The following is a 19,677-nucleotide window of genomic DNA, read 5'->3' as shown; positions in this document are numbered from 1 at the left end:
TTGACACTCATTCTATTTATTTCGTAGCTTTAAAGTTTAAACATTTCATTTTTGTACAAAATCATTCCTTAATGTTCATTGAAAAGTAGCAAGCAACTGGTTTGTCAAGTACGGCAACTCAGTCGTTAACCCCACTGATGTGATTTTATCTACCATCAGTTGATTTGCTGATTGTAGTCTTTATAGCAAACTTCTTCATATTCCGTCAATTATAAAATTGTACTGCAAACTGAAAGATATCTGATCTGCACTGCAATCCCAGTCGCAACTATGGGGCATGCGCGTGCATGTCGTCGAGTTATACTATACTCAGCATAAAAAGTTTTGACCTTAGTCCATGAATAAATGTATGAATTATTTGATGAAAGTAATGAAGTAGATTAAAAGTTGTTTGCAATCAGTGACGTTTAACCCAGTCCCAGAACGGCGGTTACAGTTCAACTTCTGAATAAACGTGTTGTTGTTTGCTAACGCTGCGGGGATAGTGTGGCGCGGTCATAGATAAAAATGTTTGAGTTCCGAAGACAACGATTATGGCTTGTCATTGAGTACATTAGTTTGTTTACTCATGTTCTATGAAGATTGCAGCAATCTTATTATTATACAATTGACCTGATGACGAGGGTGGTGGTAGTTTAGACAAAAAGTTAAAATTTATGCGAGTTTTGAAGTTGTTTAGTTTATAATCATTTTTGAGCTTTGTATTAGTAAAAGCATCAACATTAAACTTTTGCGGACTATAGTATACAAATGAATATAAGCACCTCGCTAATGTGTAAGGTTGCCATCCAAGGGGTACTATACGTGGTGGTATATATTGGTCGAATAGATCCCATCATTCCCAATATTAGTGTATCTTTGCGTCTAAGGCCCTAAGCGACTATTTACTTCCACATCATAGCTCCTCGTCAAAGAGTGAATATATTGGTGTCGAATATCTATAATTTGGAGGAATCCCATCTCAGTCTAGAATGACCGTTTATAAAATATAAATCCAAGTACAAAATTAGGTAATGTATATATTTATCATAAAAATATGTAGATATGATAAAAATATTATCGATTGAGTATAACATCATTTTACGGATCATTAAAATAAACACGTATAAACGATGTACAAGTTTTTTTTTTAAATCACGCATCCGTGGAGTTCGATTAAGTTCTGGCATTTTTATGTTTCAATATTTTAGCGCACAGGTGGTATTCGTGGTTGTCACCAGATGTATATCTATTTGATATTATGCGATGATATTTTTCTTCGGTTACACTTACAGATAAAAATATTTGATTTCGATTGAAAACGATTAACCTTTGGTATATATTGAGTACATTAGTTTGTTTGCTCTAGCGATAAGAAAAGAAACTTGTTGTCTCGTAAACGGATTAAACTGAGCACCCAGCGCATCCGCGTTGCTCCTAAATTGTTTAAAGTTGCTGGTACCCTTGTTTGTTAGTAAATTTCGGTCTTTGCTTCCAATTACCGATTTGTATAGAGGCGCAGTGGCATACGTACTGAGCTAGTTTGTGGGATTAACAAGTAATAAATTTGTGACCACATGTGAGGCTTTTATATTAAACTTCGTGTCTCCATCTGAATGCGAATTGTACTCTTCGCACAACGCAGATATGAAGATTACGATTACAAGGCGTATAACAATCAAGCATGGGCTTTGTATAATACGGCATTTGTACCTCAAAAACTAGTAACGAGTATTTATACATTGGGGATTGGACTTATGTAAGTAAATAAATATCAAGTCGCGGATACATCAATAATGCTGGTTTGACGGAACTTCCATAAACTTTAACAATTTCTTCTGCAAACATGGGTTTCGCTCTCCTCTTCAGAAATGATTTGCTATTATGGATGTTTCGCGCGCGGACAAGAGGGTATTTATTCTGAGAATTTCAATTGAATTCGATACAATAGTAAAAACAATCTGGCCCGTAGTTAGGGATTTAAAATTTAAGAAGATACCGCTTTTCATTTGCTTTATATGCCTGGTTTGGGGCATACGTGTTCGGTATTGTTCAGTTCTGGTCCGTCCATATACGAGTATAATGTGGCTACTGGTTCAGAAGCGACATTTTGTCTGAGTACGAGGTCATCCATCACGTCACCTTTCACTCCTCCAAAAAAGACTAGATCTTTGGAATTGTAACCATAATATTGATTCGTCACCGCGCGTTCTTGAATTTACATTGTCTCGTTTGTTTTTTCAAGTTCACCGTCATAATAAATGAAGGTTTTAAACAAACAAAGACATGTTCCACAATCCTCTAACGAGACATATTGCTGCTATTTTGGGAAATGGGAATCGTGCCCCCGTAAAGAGAGTTTACAATATCGAGTGCTCTCGTCCTCTGGCAGCTATTCAAACATTATTATACAGAGTTATGATATTAAAATATTTTTAATATAGCGTGTTTGAGGCCGGACTTTAATTTTATCTTCATGTCGCGAAAACGCCCGTTTGAAGTGGACTATCAATACCGTGATGTAATGTTATACTCATAACAAGAATGAGGCAGGGAGTTTAATCTCGAAAAAGACCTAAGTATCCATGGGAAATTTGGATGAAATTTTGAATAAAAACAAGAAAAATTGTAAATATAAAAGTGAATAGGTACTTGTAGTTGCAGGTTGCTGAATAAAATGAATAACCTATTAGAGAGTTTTGTTATAGAAATCTCTAGATAAACCACTTCGATTTTAATTAACTGAAAGCTGTTAGAAATTGAAGAAATATTGACTATAGATGCTTGATTTTTTTAAATGGCGAACGTGACTCTGATGAGGCATGAAACTATTTTAGTTCAGTTCAAGTGCACCTAACTTCTTGTCGAAATACAGTTTAGGACATTTTCGTAATTCAGGTTAAAAGCTTCAGCTAAGTGGCGTAACTGAGGACACGACATGAACTCTCAAAAATTTTAGAACAGTGAGTAATCCATTGTTCTGTATTTGGGCACCTTGACATCATTACAAGTATGTACATAAGTAGTCTGGGTCCCGCTTTTCTTTGGACGGAAGCTTTGTTCGTGGTGGTTAATGGTTGAGCCAACATAAAGTTGTTTTCGTATTGATTTTCTCCGCGTTTGAGCATCAAAATCAATAATGTCGGACTAGACTATTATTTTAGGCAATATAACTTGTACAGATACTTATATGTACGAGTACTTCGAGAGGTTTTACAATACTTAAATAAGTGCGATGTGTTATTAAGCTCGTTCAATTCATTGAACGGCGACCCTATATTAGTTTCAAAGTTTTTGGCAATTTGCTTTATGCTGGTAAAAACCATTGATTTGAAATCGTGGGAAGATTTGAAACAAGATTTTACAGCTCAAGCCTTCTATTTTCTCGTGTTTTTTTTTTAGATTCTTGTACATTCCTTCCAATGCGAACGAACGTGCTGTGTATTTTCGCGTTAATTATATATTCACAATTTTATAGCTTTTATTCGTTTGTTTAATTAATAGGGCTTAAATTCATTTCCATGGAGTAACGCGCTTGAAACTTTACGTCATATTGTCAGCATTTTACGACTTGATATATAGCGCCAGGATACTATTTGATGGCGCCTTCATTTTGATCGAGACGGAGTAACGCTATCCAAAGTTATTGTGTTGTTAAGGCCACATGTACACGTGCGTTACATGCTTGGTCTTCGACGTTTAGGAATTTTTTAATTTCAGTGTTGTAAATGTAACTGATTGAGTAAATATATGTGTAATACTCAGTAACCGAGATTAAGGGAGTTTTTAATTAAATGTATATAGACAAACGTCATACTGAATATAAATATGTAATAAATGAATGTATGTAACAATGTGTAACGGTACGACGTAACGTAGGCAGGAAAATACTAATATATCAGTATATGTTATAATTTCACAGTATATTAGCAGTGCTTGTTCTCCGGTCATATTCTTATCATCGTTGGGTATTTGGGGACATTGAGACGAAGAATTCAAGGCAATGTCTCTTTTCAAAACATCTTCCTTTGCAGAAAATGGATTAAACTTTCAACAATGCAATCGACTGGAAGAAAAAGCTTTACGAAAAAAGTTGGATCACATGAAAACAATGCATCGACAGGTATGTGTTGAAGCTATTTGAATACTGTCGCTCTGAATTTATTTGTATAAAACGTTATTGAAAACAAAGGACAGAACACGTCACTGACAGGAGTGACGTCAACGATGTCGGCGTTTTAACAAATTATGTTAGTTAAAGATATTTATCTTATTCGCAACATAAAACACCGACAATGAATATTAATGAAGTTTCCAATATGTAGATATGGTTACGAGTAATTTTTTCAAAGCTTATTGAAAAATTAGCAGACTGTGAGGACAGGGAATTATAAAAATGCAATATACTAAATATATCTATTACCCAAATATTTTCATCAAATGCGTTGAAAATACATATTCGTGAAATTACGTAAAGTCGAATAATCCCTTGGATATTCTAAGAACATTATTTCATTTTATGGTCACCGACTCGAGTATTGAGTAAAATGGCGTTGCTATTGAACCATTAATAAGTATAGTTGATATTTTAAGTAACTTTTTTCCATCGCAAAACAAGTTAAAAAAAAACATGCTTAGTATCCATACTTAGAGCTTGATACAATTTCTTTTTTTAAACAACTTTTCATTCGACTACAGGCTGATTTTAATTTTGGACTTGAAAGTAAGGTGATTACCAAAAGACTGAGAGACAACCTTGAACGTTCAGCTCAAGCTGACGCAAGCATCAAAAAAATTAAAAGTTCAATGCCGGAATGTAGTACAAAGTATCGCAAGAATCGTAACTTCGCAAAGACATTAATGGAAGTCTGGAGCGATGAAGATGCGGGTATAATAAATATATTTAAACATTGCTAAGCTGCATTATTGATGTAAGCAGGTCAATGCGGATGTTACTATTCGAAGCTATTTTTACCGTTCTAAATCATTCTGATTCTACATATCGGAATTTAGTGATTTGGTTATGCTTTCTGTGTCGTATTTTTGTATCATCAGTTGTAATTCATTTATAAATCGGCAATGATATGTATAAATTACTGGCAAAAATAATTTACTGAATATTGATTACTAATATAATATAAAAATCCATCAACTTGAAACTCGAAAAATGAAAAATGGTACATACATACATTTGCGTTAGTGCGCTTGACGTGATACCTATAGAATAGTCACCTTCATTCTGCCCCCAACTTATTTGCATTAGATGCATACATATCCACCAGAGTGTTATCATCGAAAACCGATATGCAGTTAGCCGCACGGAAATCTAATCGGTAGCACTGAGTTCGAGTAATTGGATATGAAGCTTTAGCTCTTTGTTTTATGCTACAGGAAACACAACTGCGATGTCTGAAGAAGTTACGATTCCTGCTTGTATAAATCTTCTGCGATCAGCAGGTTTTGAGATCGATAAAAGTTTATCCCGTAAGTTGGACGAGATGCGAAAAGCGCAGGTGCAAATACAGAAAATGAGAAATCCAAGAAAATCCAGGGGCGGCCAACGCTTTAACACTCGATCGAAATCTTTACCAAGATTCAACAACGGGAGGCTGACAAGTTATGGAAATGAAACACAGTCGGACTATACAAATCCATTCGAATCTCAATCAACTCATTTGCCACTGATTCAAAATGGCGGTAGGGAGCGGTTGTTGTCTTCTTCGTCGTCGACGGCATCTTGCGACATTCTAAAGAGCGGGCATTGGCGACTACGGTCGGACACGCAACCAAACATTACTCCGGTAGTAAAACTCAACCGAAGCAAACGCCCATACTCTGCTCCGGATTTGGAAACAAAAGTAAGTTCGGTGGTTAAGAAATGTACAATCAAGCCGCAGATTATTGAAGATGAAATTATGGAAACGCAAGAGTCTATAGTCGAAGACTGCTCAAACGATGACGCTGTTCCTAAACCACTTACAAGACCTGCATCCGTTAGTTCGTTCAATAGTGACGATATGAGAGCGTATGGCGAAGAAGTCTCTCACAATCAATGTCCGTTGCAGCAATTGCACAAAAAGATTCATACAAGCCCAGAAGATGTAAATTTATTAGATCTACATCGAGCCACAATCGCATCAAGAAATTATCCGCGACGGATGAAAACGTTTATGAGAGGAATTCATGTAAGGAGTGTAATATATGTCTACGAAAAAAGGAATATGTTTTTTCTTCCAACACCACTTGTAACAACAAACTTGGGTCGTTGAGTTTAACTTGTCTCCTATAAATTTCAATATTTTTTTTTATCAATGCTTCCATATTTTCCTTTAAGCCTTCTGTCGTATTATTTCTCAAATTTTAGATTATTCAACATGAGCCGCCCAAACATAAATTTTGTGATTCTTGTAGCTCAACGGCTGGTATTATATATCTATATATATTTGAACCTTTCATGTTCTGAAGTGTGTTACCCCATTTCTGTATGCTGTTCATTGATTTTGGCTAGTTTCGCTAGCTCATATCAATACTGTAGCAGATTTAGCCTATATATCGTGAAATGATTAATTAAAATTTTAATTTCGACGAGCGTATGTATTGCGTAATCTGGTGAAGTCGATTCTAACTCATCTTTACACTCCTGTTATGAATTGGACATGTTATGAACTGTTATGAAAATATATGTAGTCGATTAAGCAATATATATATAAAATACTTTTCCATTCAGGAGTGGCAAATTCCAGAAGACGATAAAGTAGATGGACTAACGGGAGACTATTACTCATTTCGTATACAAAAGAAAAAGGGAAGTTGTACATCGCAAGGTGAAGGAAGGCGAGCAACATCTGCCAGACCATATAAAAGCAAGTATTCGACAGATGAGTTGAGCGGTGTCAAACTGTGCAAGGATACCGAAGAGGAATATTATGAAAAAGCGTTAAAAACTTCAAAGACAGACTTGAGGCACAGAAGTATGACGATAAAACCGCTCAGTACTGTTTGGGGTTCGAGCGAATATATAGAATGCATATTGTGAATCCGTACAGCTCTGATCTGACTTTATTAATGTTCACATTCTAGATGAAATTTAACATATAATATTTGTACGGTAGATTTGCGTACAAACAAAGCCAAAAATTCAAGTATTTTATTTATAAAATTTCAAAAACTCCTGAATGTTTCGAGTTCGGGAATGAAGAACGTTTCCATAAGGGGTTGGTCTTTTTTGTTCAGCCATCATGTGGTGTTTGTAACGTGGTGTGCAAATACAGCCAAAAATATGCATATAGATATTGACAATAGATGCTTGACTTTTTAAAGTGGCGAACGTGACTCTGATGAGGCATGAAACTATTTTAGTTCAGTTTAAGTGCATCTAACTTCTTGTCGAAATACAGTTCAAGATATTTACGTATTTCAGAATAAGGCTTCGGCTAAGTGGCGTAACTGAGGACATGACATGTACTCTGAGAATTTTTAGAACAGTGAGTAATCCATTGTTCCTTATTCGGGCACCCTGACATCATTACAAGTATAAGTACTACTGAAGTATGCGCATCAAGATGTCGCACAACCTGGTACACAACCTGAGTTCAGGTTGTGCGCCATCTTAGTGCGCATACTTCAGGAGGTCCCAAGTATATACATAAGTAGTCTGAGTCTCACATTCTTCGGACGGAAGCTTTGTTCGTGGTGAGTAATGGTTGAGCCAACTTAAAGTTGTTTTCGTATTGGTTTTGTCCGCGATTGAGCATCAAAATCAATAATGTCGAACTAGGCCAGGGATGGCGAACCTTTTACAATGAATGGGCCAAAAATTATATTTTTATCGAGGAACAGAAGTGAGTGGGTCACAGATATATATTTTTTCAATGTTTGTATCTTTAAGAAACTTCTGAAATCTTATAAGCTTCTGTTGGTGTTAGTGTAGTTTTGTGCTTTACCTATGCAGCACTTCTATCAGGGACTTTTTATGGCACTCGATTTCATGAAATTAGAGTACGAAAACACCCATATGAATTACCAAAAACGTTTAGGATGAAGCGGTAAAGTATTTACGGTTCCAAAGAATTTGGAGCGAATCCCACTATAATATATTATATTTTTCAATCAGTTTTCAAGCACATTGAGGCACTTTTACACTGCCCCATTGTTATTTCAGATTCTAGATTTTTATTTCTAGTCTGAAAGATTTTGTTTTCTCAACGGCATTGTAGGCGAGAAACTAATCAAATTTAAAGTAGCATCTAGTTCTAGTATATATAAGCCCTAAGTCTGCAGATGCACTTCTGAAAGAGACAAGACGTTGCAAGAAATGAACAGATCAATTGCATTGTTATGTCATAAACGGTGTTCGAGCCAATAGCTGAATACCGGTACACGGCGGTACAGACATGCGTTCAACATTAGGGGTTTAAAAATTACCATACCGGCACAGAAATTAACAATTTGAATACGAGCGATCGCAGCCCTGACTGCCCAACTGACGGTACAAAATAATAGTTACTTATCGATCTTAATCGGTAAGTACGTTATTCGTCTGTTTGTTGTTTGTCTATCTGTTAGACACTTTCGTATGTTACGCGATATCTCACGAATCTTCTTCAAATTTTGCATGTGCATTCATCATATCTCGGACCATAAGCCTATTGATTTTGGATGAATTATGTCGGTTAACTAGCGAGTTATTGATTAATCAGTGATGAGACACACGGTGTTGCTATGGTGTCATATCGAATGAATCGAAACCGCGGTTTCTGTTTTGAAGGAGCCCCTAACTTTCGATTGATAAGTCGTCCGTGTTTGGTTATTGTTGGATTAATTTAAGGTCGATTTTATCAATTTTTATCACTGATATGTTAGAATTTTATTTTTATTACATTTGTGCCTTGGCGGGTCACGAATAAAACGCGGTGGGTCACTTTGTGACCTGCGGGTCAGTGGTTCGCCATCGCTGGTCACTAGACTACTATTTTAAGCAATATAACTTGTACAGATACTTATATGTACGAGTATTTCGAGAGGTTTTACAATAGTTAAATGGTCAGTGCGATGTGTTGAGATCGTTCAATTCAATGAACGGCGACCCTATATTAGCTTTAAAGATTTTTGGCAAATTGCTTTGTGCTGGTAAAGACCATTGATTTGAAATCATGGGAAGATTTAAAACAAGATTATACAGCTCAAGCCTTCTATTTTCTCGCATTTTTTTTCGATCCTTGTAAATTCCTTCCAATGCGAACGAACGTGCTGTGTATGAGGGTGGCGTATTTTCGCGTTAATTATTCACAATTTTATAACTTCTGTTCGTTTGTTGTAACAGGGTTTAAATTCATTTCCAAGGAGTAACGCCCTTGAACCTTTACGTCATATCGTCAGCATTTTACGACTTGATATATAGCGCCAAGATATCATTTGATGGCGCCTTCAATTTGATCGAGACGGAATAACGCTATCCAAAGTTATTGTGTTGTCAAGAACACATGTACACGTGCGTTACATGCTTGGTCTTCGACGTTTACGGATTTTTTAATTTCAGTGTTGTAAATGTAACTGATTGAGTAAATATATGTGTAATACTCAGTAACCGAGATTAAGGGAGTTTTTAATTAAATGTATATAGATAAACGTCATACTGTATATACATATGTAATAAATGTATGTATGTAACGATGTGCAACGGCACAACGTAACGTAGGAAGGAAAATACTAATATACTGTATGTTATAATTTTTACAGTATATATATATTAGCAGTGCTTGTTTCCAGTCATATTCTTATCATCGTTGGGTATTGGGGAACATTGAGACCGGGAATTCAAGGCGATGTCTTTTTTAAAAACATCTTCGTTTGCAGAAAATGGCTTAAACTTTCAACAATGCAATCGATTGGAAGAAAAAGCATTACAAAAAAAGTTGGATCACATGAAAACAATGCACCGACAGGTTTGTGTTGGAGCTATTTGAATACTGTCGCTCTGAATTTATTTGTATAAAACGTTATTGAAAACAAAGGACAGAACACGTCACTGACAGGAGTGACGTCAACGATGTCGGCGTTACATTATAGACAAATTATGTTGTTAAAGATAGTTATCTTATTCGCAATATAAAACACCGACAACGAATAGAAATGAAGTTTTCAATATGTAGATATGGTTACGATGAATTTTTTCAAAGCTTATTGAAAAATTAACAGACTGCGAGGGCAGGGAATTATAAAAATGCAATATACTAAATATATGTATTACCTAAATGTTTTCATAAAATGCGTTGGAAATATATATTCGTGAAATCACGTGTTTTACGTGAAGAGAAAATTGCCATCGTTGTGGAATAAAGTTGAATGAGCCCTTGGATATTCTAAGAACATAATTTCATTTCATGGTCACATTCTCGAGTATTGAGTAAAATGGCGTTGCTATTGAACCATTAATAAGTATAGTTGATATTTTAAACTTTTTTTGCCATCGCAAAACAAGTTAAAAAACATGCTTAGTATCCATACTTAGGGCTTGATACAATTTCTTTTTTTTAAACAACTTTTCATTCAACTACAGGCTGACTTTAATTTTGGACTTGAAAGTAAGGGGATTACCAAAAGACTAAGAGACAACCTTGAACGTTCAGCTCAAGCTGACGCAAGCATCAAAAAAATTAAATGTTCAATGCCGAACTGTACTACAAAGTACCACAAGGGTCGTAACTTCGCAAAGACATTAATGAAAGTCTGGAGCGATGAAGATGCGGGTATAATAAAGATATTTAGACATTGCTAAGCTGCATTGTGTAAGCTGGTCAATGCGAACCACCTTCATTCCTCCCCCAACTTATTTTTATTAGATGTATATATATCCACCATCTGAGTTTTATCATCGAAAATCGATATGCAGTTAGTCGCACGAAAACTAATCGGTAGCACTGAGTTCGAGTAATTGGGTATAAATCTATAGTTTTTTTGTTTTATGCTACAGGGAATACAACTGCGATGTCTGAAGAAGTTACGATTCCTGCTTGTATAAATCTTTTGCGATCAGCAGGTTTTGAGATCGACAAAAGTTTATCTCGTAAGTTGGACGAGATGCGAAAAGCGCAGTTACAAATACAGAAAATGAGAAATGCAAGAAAATCTAGGGACGGCCAACGCTTTAACGCTCGATCGAAATCTTTACCAAGATTTAACAATGGGAGGCTGACAAGTTGTGGAAATGAAACACAGTGGGACTATATAAATCCATTCGAATCTCAATCAACTCATTTCCCACTGATTCAAAATGGCGAAAGGGAGGATTTGTTGTCTTCTTCGTCGTCAACGTCATCTTGCGACATTCTAAAGAACGGGCATCGACGACTACGGTCGGACACGCAGCCAGGAAAACTCAACCGAAGTAAACGCCCATACTCTGCTCCGGATTTGGAAACAAAAGTAAGTTCAGTAGTACAGAAATGTACTATAGAACCTCATATTATTGAAGATGAAATAATGGAAACGCAAGAGACTATAGTCGAAGACTGCTCAAACGATAACGCTGTTCCTAAACCATTTACAAGAACTGCATCCGCTAGTTCGTTCAGAAGCGACGATGTAAGAGCGTATGGCGAAGAAGTCTCTTACAATCAATGTCCGTTGCAGCGATTGCACAAAAAGATTCATACAAACCCAGAAGATGTAAATTTATTAGATCTGCACCGAGCCACAATCGCATCGAGAAATTATCCGCGACGGATGAAAACGTTTATAAGAGGAATTCATGTAAGAAGTGTAATATGTGTGTACAAAAAAGGGATATGTTTTTTCTTCCAACACCACTTGTAACAACAAACTTGAGTCGTTGAATTTAACTTGTCTCCTATAAATTTCAATATTTTTTTTATTTATTAATGCTTCCATATTTTCCCTAAGCCTCCTGTCGTATTATTCCCCAAATTTTAGATTATGATACATGAGCCCCTCAACATAAATTTTGTGATTCTTGTAGCCCAACGACTGTCATTATATCTCTATAAATATTTGAACTTTTCATGTCCTGATTTATGAAGCGTGTTAAAATATTTCTGTATATATGTTGTTCATTCATCCTGACGAGTTTCGCTAGCTCCTATCAACATTGGAGCAGATTTAGGTTACATATCGTGGAATGATTAATTATAATTTTAATTTCGACGAGTGTGCTGTGTGATTTGGTCGATTCTAACACATCTTGGTATACTTTAGGGCCATGGTTTCAAAAATATGTGCAACCAAACGAAACAAATTGGCACTTGATGGTTTACACTCCTAGGGACATTTTATGATTACATATGTAGTAAATCAAACTGAATATGAAATGCATTTTCATTCAGGAGTGGCAAATTCCAGAAGACGATAAAGTAGATGGGCTAACGGGAGACTATTACTCATTTCGTATACAAAAGAAAACAGGATCTTGTACATCGCAAGGTGAAGGAAGGCGAGCAACATCTGCCAGATCATATAAAAGCCGGTATTCGACAGATGAGTTCAACGGTGTCAAACTGTGCAAAGATACCGAAGAGGAATATTATGAAAAAGCGTTGAAAACTTCCACGACAGACTTGAGGCACAAAAGTATGACGATAAAACCGCTCAGTACTGTTTGGGGTTCGAGCGAATATATAGAATGCATATTGTGAATCTGTACGGCTCTGGACTGACTTTATTAATGTTCACATTCTAGATGAAATTTAACATATTTGCACGGTAGATTTGCGTACAAACAAAGCAAAAAATTCAAGTATTTCATTCATAAAATTTCAAAAACTCTTGATTGTTTTTTGAGTTCGGGGATGAAGAACGGTTCCAAAAGGTGTTTGTCTTTTTTGTCATGGTTGTTTTTAACGTGGTATGCAAATAGCCAAATACAGCCAAAAATATGCATATATATACACCCAGTGCCATATGCATATTCAGTCATTGTCGTATGCATATACAGGCAATTATATATCATATGACGTATGCATCCATCCAAGTAATGTACATACATAGCATGTTATGACAGGGTATTGAATATAATCTTAATCTAAACACAACAGCATGCAGCATAATTAGATTGTGTCGCTGATTTACAGCCAAACTTAATCCGACCACTAATACTTTAATTACAACATGAAGAATAATATTGTACTAATGACGTGATATAATAAACAAAGAAGTCCAAAAAGTAGCACACTGCAACAGGAATAACTAGTCGTAATTCTCAAAACATTCTTCCCTTCTATATTAAAAACTATAGCATTTTGGAGGTACGCCAATGTTAGTTCAAGTTGAATGTCGTCGTTCATTATAAGCATTGTCATTTCTGTCAGAACTGCAAGGAATTTCGTTCTTGAACTCTTTATTTGGGTTAAAGTCGCATGCATCCTTTGATGGTGACGTGTTAGGGCTTGTTTCGATATCGGACTGAGGACAGGTCTCTCCGTCCACCAGAAAAACAACTCGAGCATAATTGGTATTTTTATTTTTCAGCGTTTTAGTGATAATTTGGTTGTTTTGGTAAGATTTTACTAAAACTTATAACAATAGTTATTGTTTTATATAGTAGGCTACCTAAACCAAACTAAAAACATGTTTTACTGTGGCCATGTCACCATGACTAGCGGTTTTCAATACAGTTTATCCAAGTTTCACACTTGATTGGGACATTCGCATTCATTTCTAATTTATTATATAAACTTTTCATAATTCGCTGTTTTATCAAGTCGTTGTTTTATTAGAGTATTAGCAATAGCGGTATACTGCGCTTCTTAGAAAAAATATGCTAGTTTTAATATTTATCCGGAGTTGGCAATACTGAATTAGCTAGTTTCAAATTTTTGTCCGTAGTTTGGCAATTTGATGGTACTGGTGAGTGAAATAAATTTTACTTCATGACCAGAAATTTGATATGCTCGGCACTTACGGTCTCAAAACTTTTCGACTAAGTAGCCTAACTGGTAGATGCTAAGTAATTAGTTATGTTTGATTTCAGTACGACACGATTGGCCGTACTTACACTTGTCCGTGGTTTTGATTTCACGTGTAATTTGTTTTTTTTCTAATTTGATCGCACGAGTATGGTGGCCCATCGTTGTCACGCGTAAAATTAAAAAAAAAAATGAAAAAGCGAAAATAAAAAAATAGTTGTGAAAAAACATAAAAATAATTGAAAAAAAAAATTAAAATTAAAAAAAAAAAATTAAAAATAAAAACGAAAAAAAAAAAATTAAAAAAAAAAATTGGATAAAAAGAAAATAAAAAGGTTGACAACGATGGTCCGCCTCGTGGCCCATCGTTGTCGCGCGTTTTTATTTTAGAAAATTTGATGCTGCTTGGGACCAACGTTGTCAGGCTTAATCCTACACGCACAAATGTGTTTCCTGCGTTTCTAACTCACTACTGATTTTCATGAGCAATATTCAATAAATTCAACATGAAAATGTTCTATAAATTCCCCATGCTACAAGTTCAACCACAAGCAATATATTTATAATAATGATAAGAGAATATAGAATTGAATACGAAAATTTGTTTTTACGTGTAGAAGGTAATTTATTTGGAAAATGCTGCTTAACTGCTCAGTTGTCTGGACACTCGTGCGATGCCGGTACGGTACCGTCTGACCGTACCGGTACCCAGTGAATTCCCCTCCCCCCTAATTTTGAGGTGCGATTCCACACTGAAGGGTTCTAAACCGCAGTCTGCGGGCCAATTACGGCCTTTGAGTTTTAGATACCGTCTATTGTTACATCATTATCACAGTTTGAGCACGTTTATTTCGTAACAATTGAATTATTCCGGTATCTTATGTATACGTATGGGTATTAGGATTACACACTGCAGTATTTTAGATATCAGCCGTATATTAAGAAAGCTTAAAGATGTCACAAAACGAAAACTAGGCACTGAAAACAGATTTTTTTTAGATGAATGACAGCGTTTTTATTTCTTTATTGAAAAGAATCAAACTTCAGCGATTTGTCTTCTTACCAACAAAATATTTCAGTTCTGAAGGAATACAACATTATGCGACATTATGATCAGTTGACGAGCTTATTTCAAAATTTAATTCATACAAAAGTCAAACAAACATGTTCAAAAAAATAAGAAATGTGTAACAAAACAAGCCATAAGTAGCCATTCATACAGATCAGCAAGTAACTTCATTAGTCACTATCAGTTGCAAATTACTTGTTGAAACGTAGTAGTATATATTTACGGTTGAAAGCCGTGCTTGTTATCTATTCCCCGGGAATTCTATCAGCTAAATATTATAATTATTGATTTCATTACATAACAAACTGCGATGATAGGTGTATCTAAAATCAAGCTTAGAGCCTATTTCTCAAATTTTTCTCAGGGCGATTGAGCGCGCCATGAACCCCAGCCGTGTCGTCCCGCACTTTTCCTCGCTCCCCTTTTCTGGCCCTACAATTTCATTCTGCTGTGGATTTTGGCTCGCGTCAATCAACTTGGGGGCCCCCATGTACATCGTTTCTTAAATACATACCATTTTTTTAAGAATACAAATAGCCTAGTTGGACACGTTTAGTGGCCATAACGATCGTTTCAAAATTTTGTTGTTGTTGTTGTTGTTCTTTGACACGTTTTTAAAAAGTCGCTTTTCTCTTCGAATACTGGACCAATTGCTTTGAAATTTTCAGTGGTTAAAGATTAATTTTTTCGCTAGAAGGCTATTACTTTTATTTATTTCAAAATTTTGCGTGAATTCTATGTAATTTGATATTTCGTCTAAAATTTTGCTGTATTATTTTTTATCCATGGGAACACGGATTTTAGTCAGTGTCATGACTGGCTGTACGTTTTGATTCTGCAAAATTCTTGCTACTGGAAATTCAGAACTTTTTTGAGGGTACCGGTAGCGTCAAAGGTACCGGTAAGGACTGATTCGCTCTGGTCTAACGTGTCCATATATTTGTGCGTAGCTCTCTTGTTTTACTTCTAATAGCAAATAATTACCACCCCCTAAATTTTGAAACACCCCCCCTAAAAAGAAAAGCTGGGGAACATACTGCCGGTACCCATGCAATCACTCATGAAAGAATGGGAGATACGGATAGTCTCGTAGAATATAGACTACTGAAACACTCTCTGCGCCTGCCCCATACCGTACAGCTGTAACGTACCGATCCAGACAAATGATAAATCGCCCGTGCTCAACCATTTATTTCAATCCATACTCACTATATTCTACTAGGATCGAGGTATGGTCAGACGCAAAGCGACTATAACCGACTACCCGTATTTGGTAAGACGGTACGTTACCGGCATCGCGAGTGTCCAGACAACTGAGTAGTTAAAGCAGCATTCTCCAATTAAATTACCTTCTACACGTAAAAACAAATTTTCCGAATTTTCGTATTCAATTCTATATTCTCTTATCATTGTTATAAATATATTACTTCTTGTTGAACTTGTAGCATGGAGAATTTATAGAACATTTTCATATTGAATATTGCTCAAGAAAATCAGTAGTGAGTTGGAAACCCAGGGAACACATTTGTGCGCGTAGGATCATGCCTGACAACTTTGGTCCCAAGCAGAAGCGAATTTTCTAAAAATAAAAACGCGTGACAACGATGGGCCACGAGGCGGACCATCGTTGTCAACCTTTTTATTTTCTTTTAATTCAATTTTTTTTTTTTTTTTTTTTTAATTTTTTTTTTCAGTTTTTTTTTTTCGTTTTTATTTTCAATTTTTTTTTTTAATTTTAATTTTTTTATCATTTTTTTTCAATTATTTTTATGCTTTTTCACAACTATTTTTTTATTTTTTGATTTTATTTTTATTTTCAATTTTACGCGTGACAACGATGGGCCACCATACACGAGTGAAGTGAATACAACCGAGCGGGGCCCAATATCGTCACAAGAAAAGACTCAGAGAAGCTCTTGAGGGGCTTTTCAGATGTGCGGTTGAAAAAGCAATACGTGACATACGATCAATCGGTTGATGGAAATCATGACCTCGTGACTGTCCTTCAAGATGATGTCAGTAATCCAATTACCACAGAACTTGACATTGGTGGTGATAATCAGGATGAAAAGTCGTCGCAAAATTCAATTTCAGATGACGTTGATGATTTTGCTGCGGAAGATGCTAATGTTGAGGCGAGTGCTGTCACCTGTTTGAGGAAGCCAATTTTCACGCAAGGACCGGAGAATTTGAATGGTGATGAAATTGACATAAACGATTGTCGAAGACAAGCATACGGAATCAAGCCCAGTTTATCAATTGCGAAAACCACGGCCTAAATTTGGCGTGTTTTCATGCAGCTGAAGTTTATCCAACAGTGGTTACTTTTTTGATATCATGGACAACATTTTTGTACAACGCAGTTGAAGTCATCCATGAACATTTTGACGAAATAATATATTGTCTTGAGCATTTGAAGGTGGAAAATTTACTAGTTAGACAAAATCTTATGCCCATTTACGTTGCAGCAATTTACATTTGTTTCATCCTTGAAATTTTGGTGCCATATTTTGTCACCCGTACAGAGAGTGACAAAACGACTGCAAGATCCCAAGATCGATTCAATTCAGGCAAGTGATGATCTTGTTGGACTCAACAGAATTTTGGTCCGAAATCTGAAGACATTATTGAGAATGCAGTCAGATTGGCATCAGAATACTGTGAGAAATGAGATGTACCATTGGCAAGAGTCGGGCGAAGTAAAATGATGTTTGGAGGGAGCGTGAAAGACAATGGTTCGTCAGCAATCAAAGAAATGAAACGAATAATGAATAAAATTGCTAATAGACTGAAGACCGAACTTTTAGAACGCTCAGGCCGCGTTCGTAGGCTCGCTGACAAGTATTCTTTCTTACTAATGATGGACTCAATTGATTTTTGAAAACCTTGAAACGACGGTGCCAGAATTTTGTAAATCATTTCAAGACTCATCTTCTCTCTTCGTGTACAAAAACTGTATCGTTAAGTGTTTGACTAAGATTTGGGGATTGGCTACCATGATATTCAGTCGTATTACGACAGAGTATAACTTGTCTTCCACAATACAATCAACATGTTAAATTTTTATTACTGTACCTATAAACTGGTACGACGGCAGAGAAATAGAACTTTCTGGATGAAGTCAGGATCCACACAATTGCTGGAAACAATAACAACGATAAGAAAGATACAACAAAAGTAACATACCTCGATCCGCGAGTACACAATGTTTCTTCACGCTTTTGTATGTCCAACTATGGACATTAACAAGAGAGTGATGATCAGGTATATAGACACGAAAGCCAAAACGAAGTTGTTCGGGTATGCAATCTGTCACAGTAGACTACGGGTCCCGAACAACCATCACATCGCGAAGGCGGAACCGAAGTACGCAATTTTTATTTTGAAGACGTCATGGCATAAAAAAACGAATCTCTTACAGTTCATAGAAATCTTTGAAATATACTAAAGTAATAGCCTGCTAGCAAAAAAAGCATGTATTTGTTACAGGTTTTAACCATTATTTGTACAAATGTTATGACCGGGGCTTAGAACGGATTAGGGCATTCGTAGGGTAAAACGCGTTCCTACTTAATTTTCTGCTTACGAAACGGCTTCCGGAACGAATTAATTTCGTGAGTATTGCAGCAGGAAATGACGTTACAACGTTTATGACATAATAATCGAACTGGTTGGCTCATTTTTCGAAACTTGCTTGTAACAGAGGTTGTAAGGAACCGAAAGGGGTCGAAGCATTTTTGAGGTATACGGGAATCAGATGCTACTTATAGTATATTCTCCGCATACAGTGCCGCTTGGAAAACAAAACTCGATGATTTGATGAATGTAATAACCCAGCATATACAATTAACTCAATATATACTTAGCTTGGCCATGTAATGACATTGATTTATGTGCATATTACATAGGCTGTATATGCATCTTTTCGGCTGTATTTGTATATCACGTTAACAACCCTATAGCTTAGTATAGAATAGCAGCTGCTTGATCCTTTTGCAGGAACTCCATAATTCATTCACATATTCATATTTTCATGTGGTACTGTATAACGTGCCCGTGGTATGAACATACCTTTCACTGTTTAATTATAAAATAAATAAACCAATTTGCCTTTTCTCGGCTATGGTTTCAATTTTTTATTTTTGGACTTCGGGCACGTTTTGCGAGGTCACTTACTCACTTTGACCGTTGTAAACATTTGTTGAAGTCTAAATTTATAACGGAAACAATATGAATTGTACGATGAATGTATATATAGGATATTGGCTTAATTTAGTTGCCATAGTTAACTGTTGCAAGTGTTCAATTTGTAATTGTTTCTAATTTTCTCGAACATCAAAATTAGGAGCAAGCCAATGTAATAAAAACGCGCAATTAGACGACCTGTTCGCTACAATGACAATACAGCATCATGCCCTCGGGATACCAATACAAGTTTATAAATGTCCACTTGTTAGGGCAGGGGTGGCCAACCAGTCCGAGACCAAGAGCCGCATTTCGTACCTCATTACCGCGAAGAGCCACATTATAAACAATAACACACACGAACATCAGATATACCTATATTCAGCTCTGCTAGAATGCTAAATTATTGTAAATGTCACAAACCAACATGATTATGACAGAAATTTGCAAGCCATTTATTGTTATGCATGTTACTTAGTCACAACAGATCGATGCTTTGACAGGTGTATTAGGATTGAAAACACA

At 36.0% G+C, this 19,677-nt stretch overlaps 2 protein-coding genes across 3 annotated transcripts; both read left to right on the top strand.

The window, feature by feature from the left end:
• The first annotated feature begins 3,253 nt into the window (after positions 1 to 3,253).
• On the top strand, positions 3,254 to 7,704 carry LOC120338767 (uncharacterized). Its single transcript, XM_039406712.2, has 4 exons — positions 3,254 to 4,102; positions 4,678 to 4,867; positions 5,371 to 6,164; positions 6,707 to 7,704. The coding sequence occupies exons 1-4, from the start codon at positions 3,983 to 3,985 to the stop codon at positions 7,013 to 7,015; spliced, it is 1,413 nt and encodes a 470-aa protein (XP_039262646.2). The 5' UTR covers positions 3,254 to 3,982; the 3' UTR covers positions 7,016 to 7,704.
• A 2,028-nt stretch (positions 7,705 to 9,732) lies between these two features.
• Positions 9,733 to 13,496, top strand: LOC120338769 (uncharacterized). 2 transcript variants are annotated; one of them, XM_078116318.1, is made up of 4 exons: positions 9,733 to 9,923; positions 10,538 to 10,727; positions 10,952 to 11,403; positions 12,321 to 13,496. In XM_078116318.1, exons 1-4 carry the CDS (start codon positions 9,804 to 9,806, stop codon positions 12,627 to 12,629), a joined length of 1,071 nt encoding a protein of 356 aa, XP_077972444.1. In that variant the 5' UTR covers positions 9,733 to 9,803; the 3' UTR covers positions 12,630 to 13,496. The 2 variants fall into 2 exon arrangements, with proteins under 2 accessions (XP_077972444.1, XP_077972443.1); XM_078116317.1 differs by having other exon boundaries at positions 10,952 to 11,730; positions 12,321 to 13,493.
• The last annotated feature ends 6,181 nt before the right edge of the window (positions 13,497 to 19,677 follow it).

This window comes from Styela clava, chromosome 9, assembly GCF_964204865.1.
Source record: "Styela clava chromosome 9, kaStyClav1.hap1.2, whole genome shotgun sequence".
Lineage (NCBI taxonomy): Eukaryota > Metazoa > Chordata > Ascidiacea > Stolidobranchia > Styelidae > Styela > Styela clava.
This window is presented reverse-complemented; position numbering and strand designations above follow the sequence as displayed.